This window comes from Xenopus laevis, chromosome 5S (assembly GCF_017654675.1).
Source record: "Xenopus laevis strain J_2021 chromosome 5S, Xenopus_laevis_v10.1, whole genome shotgun sequence".
In the NCBI taxonomy this organism is placed as follows: domain Eukaryota; kingdom Metazoa; phylum Chordata; class Amphibia; order Anura; family Pipidae; genus Xenopus; species Xenopus laevis.
The window spans coordinates 143009077-143017596 of NC_054380.1; the positions used below are offsets into that span (position 1 = coordinate 143009077).

The following is an 8520-nucleotide window of genomic DNA, read 5'->3' on the forward strand; positions in this document are numbered from 1 at the left end:
CCCTATTGTATCAACACTTCTACTTCTTATTCCCCTCCATTGTATCATACACTTCTATTCTATCCCCTCCTATGTATCATACAGTTTGATTCTATCCCTCTATTGTATCATACACTTCTACTTCTATATACTCGCTATGTTATCAATACAACTACTGCTAACTCTCTATACCCCCTTCCTCATTGTATCATACACTATATCTACTATCCTTACCCCTCTAGCCTCTTAGATTGGCTATTAATTACAGGTCATCCTTCTTCTATTCCCTCCTATCATGTATCTCATACAGCTTCTAGCTTTCGTTCCCCCTCGTATCTGTATCAATACATTCTACTTTCTTAACCACCCCTCTCCTATTATCACCCTCACACTTCTACACTTTTATCCCCCTCCCTATTGGTATTCATTCACTACCTCTACTCAAGGCGATACATCCTCCCTCGTATCTGCGTCACCTCTCACATTTACTTCTCGTCCTCGGTCCTCTTACCTCTTGTTTATCATACCCCGTCTTAGCTTTCCTAGCCCCTAGCCTATTTTGTATCTCATACACTTCTACCTCCTTATCCCTCCTATTGTTATGACGATACACTTACCTACTTCTGTCCCCTACTATTGTATCATACAGTCTTACTTCTATCCCCTTTCCTATTGCATCATACCTCTACTTCTATCCCCTCCTATTGCTATTCTCACATACACTCTCTAACTTCCTATCCCCTCCTATTGTATCATTACACGTCTACTTCTATCCCCTCCTATTGTATCATACACTGTCTACTCTCTATTCCCCTTCATATGTATCATAACACTTCTACTTCTATCCCTCCTATTGTATCTACACTTCTACTTCTATCCCTCCTATTGTATCATACACTTCTACTTCTATCCCCTCCTTTGTATTCATATACCTCTACTTCTATCCCCTCCTTTTCACTCTCTATCCTGTATTTCATACACTTCTACTCCTATCCCCTCCTATTGTATCATACACTTTCTACTTTCTATCCCCTCCTATTGTATCATACACTTCTACTGTCGTATCCCCTCCTATTGCTATTCATACACTTCTTATCCCTTTTCTACTTCCTTCTCCTATTGGTATCATACACTTCTACTTCTATCCCCTCCTATTGTATCATACACTTCTACTTCTTCCCCTCCTATTGTATCATACCACTTCTACTTCTATCCCCTCCTATTGTATCATACACTTCTACTTCTATCCCCTCCTTATTGTATCCATACACTTCTTACTTCTATCCCCTCCTATTGTATCATACACTTCTACTTCTATTCCCCTCCTATTGTATTCATACACTTTCCTACTTCTATCCCCTCCTATTGTATCATACGACTGTCTACTTCTATCCCCTACCTATTGTATCATTACACTTCTACTTCTATCCCTCCTATTGTATCATACACTTCTACTTCTATCCCCTCCTATTGTATCATACACTTCTACTTCTATCCCCTCCTATTGTATCATACACTTCTACTTCTATCCCCTCCTATTGTATCATACACTTCTACTTCTATCCCCTCCTATTGTATCATACACTTCTACTTCTATCCCCTCCTATTGTATCATACTCTACTTCTATCCCTCCTTTTGTATATACCTCTACTTCTATCCTCCTATTGTTACCCATAGGTTGACCTCTTCCCCTCTTTGTATTATACAGACATATTGTGACACAGAGACTTACCTCTATCCAGTGATATTGTACCACAACGTCAGATGTCTTGTATTTTATAGGGGTTTTCATCTTCCACTTTTTCATCAGTTCAGTTGTTGTCAGATTGTTTCCCAGAAATAAAGACGTTTTACAATTACTTTCCATTATTTATTATTATTTATTACTTTCATTTTTTTTTTTACAGTTTTCCTAAAATTGGAGTTTAAAGCTGAATGTCCTTTTCTCTAGTGTTTCAGTCTGGCAGCTCAGTGATCCAGGAGCTTCTGAAGTATGTTACAATTTGTTACATTTAGTTGATCCATTAGTTGGTCCATTTCTCAGTAGGATCTTTGGGGAATATAATTGTATCAATTCTAACAGCTGCCTTTAAAGGGGAACTCCACACAAACATTACTTTTTGAAAAGTAATCATAATTTCAAGCAACTTTTTTAATTGATGAATATTGCAAATTTGCAGACTTGTCAGGATTTTTAATGGTTTCTGACAGTTCCCTAAGCCCAGCCCCCTGCTCTCCTGCTGATCTGTCTGACTACTTTGCTGAGCTGTCTGACTACTGTTACTTTGTATCAACAGCATCTGTCCTCAGCCTGCATCCTCCAAACCCCACAATTCCCTGCACATGTGATTTCAATAAGGAAAGGAACATCACATCGCAATGCATTGTTATATAGTTCCTGCATGCTGGGTAAGGTGTAAGTTCTGCCTGTAATTGACAAATAGGTGTAAGTTCTGCCTGTTATTGACAAATAGGTGTAAGTTCTGCCTGTAAATGACAAATAGGTGTAAGTTCTGCCTGTTATTGACAAATAGGTGTAAGTTCTGCCTGTAATTGACAAATAGGTGTAAGTTCTGTCTGTAATTGACAAATAGGTGTAAGCTCTGCCTGTAATTGACAAATAGGTGTAAATTCTGCCTGTAATTGACAAATAGGTGTAAGTTCTGCCTGTTATTGACACATAGGTGTAAGTTCTGCCTGTAATTGACAAATAGGTGTAAATTCTGCCTGTAATTGACAAATAGGTGTAAGTTCTGCCTGTTATTGACACATAGGTGTAAGTTCTGCCTGTAATTGACAAATAGGTGTAAGCTCTGCCTGTAATTGACACATAGGTGTAAGCTCTGCCTGTAATTGACAAATAGGTGTAAATTCTGCCTGTAATTGACAAATAGGTGTAAGTTCTGCCTGTTATTGACACATAGGTGTAAGTTCTGCCTGTAATTGACAAATAGGCGTAAATTCTGCCTGTAATTGACTGTAATTGACACATAGGTGTAAGTTCTGCCTGTAATTGACACATAGGTGTAAGTTCTGCCTGTAATTGACAAATAGGTGTAAGTTCTGCCTGTAATTGACAAAGAGAGGAAACTCCACTTCCTACTGGAAGAAGAGACACTGACAGTAACAATAGCTGCACAATATATAAGAGACTGTCATAGACTGAGAGAGACCCCACTTTCCCCAATTCCCAATAACTTCCCCCCTAACCCAACCCATTTCACCCCTCTACCTGCTTTGGCAATGCTTCATGTATATGTTCCTGCCAATAAAGCTCATTTGATTTGATTTGACAGAAAGCAGAGGGTTAAAGAGAGTTAGTGGGACACAAGAAAAGTTAAAGGGAGAGTAAGAGAGAGAAATAGGGAAAGAAACAGAAGAAATTAAAGAGAGAGATTGAAAATGGAGAGAGACAGAAGAGAGAGAAATAGAGCTAAAGGGACAGATAGAGAAAGAATTAAAAGGGACACAAAGAGAGAACTAGAGTTATAGGGAGGGAGGGAGGGGGAGAGAGAGAAGAGAGAGAGAGAGAGAGAGAGAGAGAGAGAGAGAGAGAGAGAGAGAGAGAGAGAGAGAGAGAGAGATGGAGTTAAGGGAACAGAAAGGAGAAAGAGAGTTAAAGAGAGAGAGAAATTAAGTTAAAGGGACAGAGAGAGAAAGAATTAAAGGGACTGAGAGAGAACTAGAGTTAAGTACAAAGAGAGAGAAAAATAGAGTTGATGGGACAAAAGGGAAAGAGAGAGAGTAAAATAGAATTAAAGGGACAGAGAGAGAGAGAGGGAGAGAGTCAGTTGGTGCCCCTCCCATCAGGTACAACAGTTCTGGGCAGAGACATCAGTTCATTTATTCTGTAGTGAGGGGACAGAGCAGGGACACTGTGTGAATTTAACCCTTCTATTGGTAAGGGGAGGGGCTCTGTGATTCATTGAGGTCACAGTAAGTGAGTGTGACATCATCTCCTCCCAATTTCTGGCTGCTAATTCCCCTGCCCAGGGGATGGTGCTACTGACGTCATCTCACCTGTGTGTGGGGTATATAAGCCTTCAGCCTCAGCAGAATCTTCATCACTGGACTCTCCTCTGCCTCCTCCTCCTCTCTGCTCTTTATTCCACGTAAGTGATACTCCTTCTCTACTTTTCTTCTCTCATATCCCCCACACCTGGGAGCACTATTGGGGGGCAGCTTTACAAGCAGGGGGTCAGGGCTCAGAATAGCAGGGGCACTATTGGGGGGGGCAGCTTTACAAGCAGGGGGTCAGGGCTCAGAATAGCAGGGGCACTATTGGGGGGGCAGCTTTACAAGCAGGGGGTCAGAGCTCAGAATAGCAGGAGCACTATTGGGGGGCAGCTTTACAAGCAGGGGGTCAGGGCTCAGAATAGCAGGGGCATTACGGGGGGGCATATGTCAATGTAGGGTGCAGCATTATTTTGGGCTACAAGGTGTCTGGTTTCATTCTGTTTCCCCCACATGTTTTGTTTGTGGGGGAGGGGATTATGCCCATCTCCCCCTGGTCTGGGTGCTGTTGCAGCCTCCGCAGTACAGATTTCCCAGCATGCCTTTGGCAGGGGACACACTGAGTCACTGGGGCTGTTTCCAAAACTCCCATTTGTCCTATTAGGAAATGATTGTGAGTTATAGCAGCTGCCCCGCCGGCATATTCTCTCTCAAAGCAGCTACTGAGGGGTTAATCATAGAGAAGGGGGGCATCCCACCTGTTACTCCACCTGTTACTCCACCTGTTACTCCACCTGTTACTGTTGAGCTGAACTTTGCTTTGGATGCTGGGAGTTGTAGTACAACTGGTTGCTCATCCCTGCAGCAGATACTTATATTATAGGCAGTTCAGCCCCAATTCTAGACATTCTGGGCAATTCTGTGGTGGTGGGGGGGTTACCCAGACACTTTAACTCCTTGTGTGCTGGACAAAGTTCAGACGAGTGCAACTGATATAGATACTGAGGTTGGAAAAATAAACACAGGACATCAAGATTTACCCTTCAACTTCCAAGGAACCTGTGCCCCAGCCACTGTGTAAAGCAAAGGGAATTCACTTTACAATGGAACAACGTTTGGGGGAGCTTCTCTAACATTGGGGGGTAGGGAACTGGTCTCAGTGATTATCATGGTTTCCTTTCAATCTGTGATATCAGGTAGGTATGAGTATATATATTTATTTATTTCCGGCTGCAGGAGTTAATGCTCCATTATGCACATAACCCAAATGACTGAGCTCATGTCAAAAAGGAGTTTTTCCTTTAATGCTTCATCTGTTCCCCCATGTGTTTGCCTAACAACCCTCATTCCTACCCTGAATCAAAGCAAGAACTACCTGTATGGACCTGTTTGTATACTGCATAATGTGAGATAAAGAACAGAACGTTCAGATCTCCTCATTTCATCTTTCACATCTCCATCTTTTTCAGACCCTCAATAACCATATATAATGAAGAAGCAAAGTCTCAGACATCTTCATCTATGTTACCCATCTCTGTCCCTTCCAAATGCCACTAATAACTCTTTATGGTGAAGAACCGAAGGCTCATATCTCCTCATTTAATCTCACCCATCTTTGCCCTTTCCAAAGAGCCTTAATAACGCTATATGTCAATGAACCACAAGCTCAGACATCTTCTGAAGAACCACAAGCTCACAGCTCCTCCTTTCATCTCACTCATTCTGCTCCCTTCCAAAAGACCCTCAGTAACTATTTATGCTGAAGAACCAAAGGCTCAGACATTTTCATCCATCTTACCCATCTCTGTCCCAAAGACCACTAATCTTTATGTTGAAGAACCCAAGGCTCATATCTCCTCATTTCATCTCACCAATCTCTGTTCCTTGCAAAAAGCCTTAATAACTCTGTCAAAGAACTACAAGCTCAGACATTTTCTGAAGAACCAATCATTCCACTCCCTTCCAAAAACCCTCAGAAACCAGATATGCTGAAGAATCAAAGGTTTGGACATTTTCATCCATCTTACTCATCTCTGTCCCTTCCTGAGGTCCCTAATAACTGTATGTGATGATATCTTCTCATTTCATTCCACCTATCTCTGCTCCTTCCAAAATTTCTCAATAGCCAAAAGGACTCAGACCTCATTGTTTCATTTCACCCACCCCAGTCCTTTACAAAACTCATCAGTAATTATGTATATTGAAGCGCTAGGAGTCTAGATCTTATCTTTTGATGTCTCCCACCTACATTCACCCTGCAAAGTTATATGTTTCCATATCTATGTTCTCTACCTCAAGCCTCAAAAATTCCCATTATTTTGAAAAGAATGTTTTCTCAAATCTCTTTCCCCCCTCATGTCTCGGTTACTCTCACCAGGCCACCAGGAACATATACCATGAAGACTGCATTGTTGACACTGCTGACTTGTTATTTGATCCTCACGGCTTACACAGGAGCTCGACCCTTTGACAGAATTTTTGATGGCCACCAGCTTGGGTTAAATGGGCTGTTAGGTGATGAAAACGCACATGCACTCTTGTACTTCCTAAAGGAAAAAAATCAAAGAGAGATGGAAAGAGGAGACCCTCATGTTCAGCTTAGGCTCAGCAAAAGTTCCCTCTCCACAGGACGTCAGGATTTAGTTTCTGCTTTCAATGTGATACAAACTGCATTCCAGGAGGGCATCCCAGATGATTTTGCCAAAGGCTTTTTAGAAGAATTTTCTGATCGTTTAAAGAGAGAAGACCCTCCTATCTCCATAGACCTGACATTCCATATTCTCAGGCAGATGATAGAGATTGCCAAAACCCAAAATCAGAAGAACCAGGCTGAACAGAATCGAATTATTTTTGACAATGTGGGGAAGTGACCTCCAAAAGAACCATGGACAGAGTTACTGAGCCAAAGCTCCCTCTCTTGCTTTTCCTCCAAACATGGGACAGCCTCATTTCTAGCACAGCTGAGACTTGTGTGCACATGGGAGTGTGGTGGTCTGTGAATCAGTCAATGAACTCATGGGAGCAAGAAGGAGGGGAAGGTTTGACAAGGTGTAAATATTTGTTGTACATGTTACAAATTGTATGTTGCTAAAAGTGGAGCTTTAATTTGCCTTAAGGCCTTTACTTCATTCTCCTTGGGACCAGGCCTTAATTTTCCTGAGGACTTGTCCTCCAACCTCCCTAAAAGTTATCATTTATCTTTTTTAAGACATATGTCCCATCACCCCCACCAGTCTTAGGATCTTGTCTTCATAATCTTTAGACCCCCTCTCCCGTCTTCCTAAGACCATCTTCAACCTCTTCTTAGTCCTCCCAAGGACCTCTTTTCTCGCTTTTCTGTAGATCCATTCTTCTTTAGATCTTTCCTCCATCTTTCTGAGGACATTTCCTCCAGGCAAAATTACAAATAGGTAGACCCAGTGGTTCTGTTATTTGAGGCTTGTTGGCCTTCTCATCTTATTGAGTATCTCATTAATCTACTAGATATATTAGGTCTGATTGGCTGTGAGTAGTTGTTAGGTTACTAAAATTGGGAAACTAGGAATACTTCAGCATTTTCCGTGAAATTAGTGACAGTGCCAAAGCCAATAATATGATCTCTAAAGGACACATATCCACCAGTGAGTGGTCTGCATAGTTTCCCAAAGTCCCTTGCTTTACTCAACCACATGCCATGTAGGATGATGCCCATAGTGGGTCTCTCTATCACAAGATGCATTGTTGTTGGAGACAGGTGTTGCCAATGGTAAAGGCAACAATGTCTGTCTGTGCCCGTGTGATAATGCCAGCTATAAGCACATGCACCTTTATTGTGTCCCTTGTTTTGACAGTAAGTCGCTGCCTAGTTTAGAGTCAAATAAAGATGAATATAATGATGTTTCACATCTTCTGGCAAATGGATGTCATTTATTCATCATGTTGCCCCTGAAATGTTCTGCCAAAACTCAGGCCTTGTTATTTCCTCTCAGTATTGACAATATTCAATATTGTTCTCAATATTCCCATACATGGGGCCTAAACAAAAGGACTAAGTGCACTGACCTATCACTGTCCTCGTAGGTAGGACCCGACTGCACCTATTGAGCTTGTCACTGCCCTAGAAGGTTGGACCCAACTGTACCTATTAAGCTTGTCACTGCCCTAGAAGGTTGGACCCAACTGTACCTATTGAGCTTGTCACTGCCCTAGAAGGTAGGACCCAACTGTACCTATTGAGCTTGTCACTGCCCTAGAAGGTTGGACCCAACTGTACCTATTGAGCTTGTCACTGCCCTAGAAGGTTGGACCCAACTGTACCTATTGAGCTTGTCACTGCCCTAGAAGGTTGGACCCAACTGTACCTATTGAGCTTGTCACTGCCCTAGAAGGTTGGACCCAACTGTACCTATTGAGATTGTCACTGCCCTAGAAGGTAGGACCCGACTGTACCTATTGAGCTTCTCACTGCCCTAGAAGGTTGGACCCAACTGTACCTATTGAGCTTGTCACTGCCCTAGAAGGTAGGACCCGACTGTACCTATTGAGCTTCTCACTGCCCTAGAAGGTTGGACCCAACTGTACCTATTGAGTTGTCACTGCCCTAGAAG

The 8520-nt window shown here is 42.2% G+C and overlaps 1 protein-coding gene across 1 annotated transcript; it reads left to right on the top strand.

The window, feature by feature from the left end:
- The first annotated feature begins 3711 nt into the window (after positions 1–3711).
- ucn1.S (urocortin 1 S homeolog) lies at positions 3712–7832 on the top strand. Its single transcript, XM_018266085.2, has 2 exons — positions 3712–4092; positions 6312–7832. The coding sequence occupies exons 1-2, from the start codon at positions 3977–3979 to the stop codon at positions 6802–6804; spliced, it is 609 nt and encodes a 202-aa protein (XP_018121574.2). The 5' UTR covers positions 3712–3976; the 3' UTR covers positions 6805–7832.
- Positions 7833–8520: the final 688 nt, after the last annotated feature.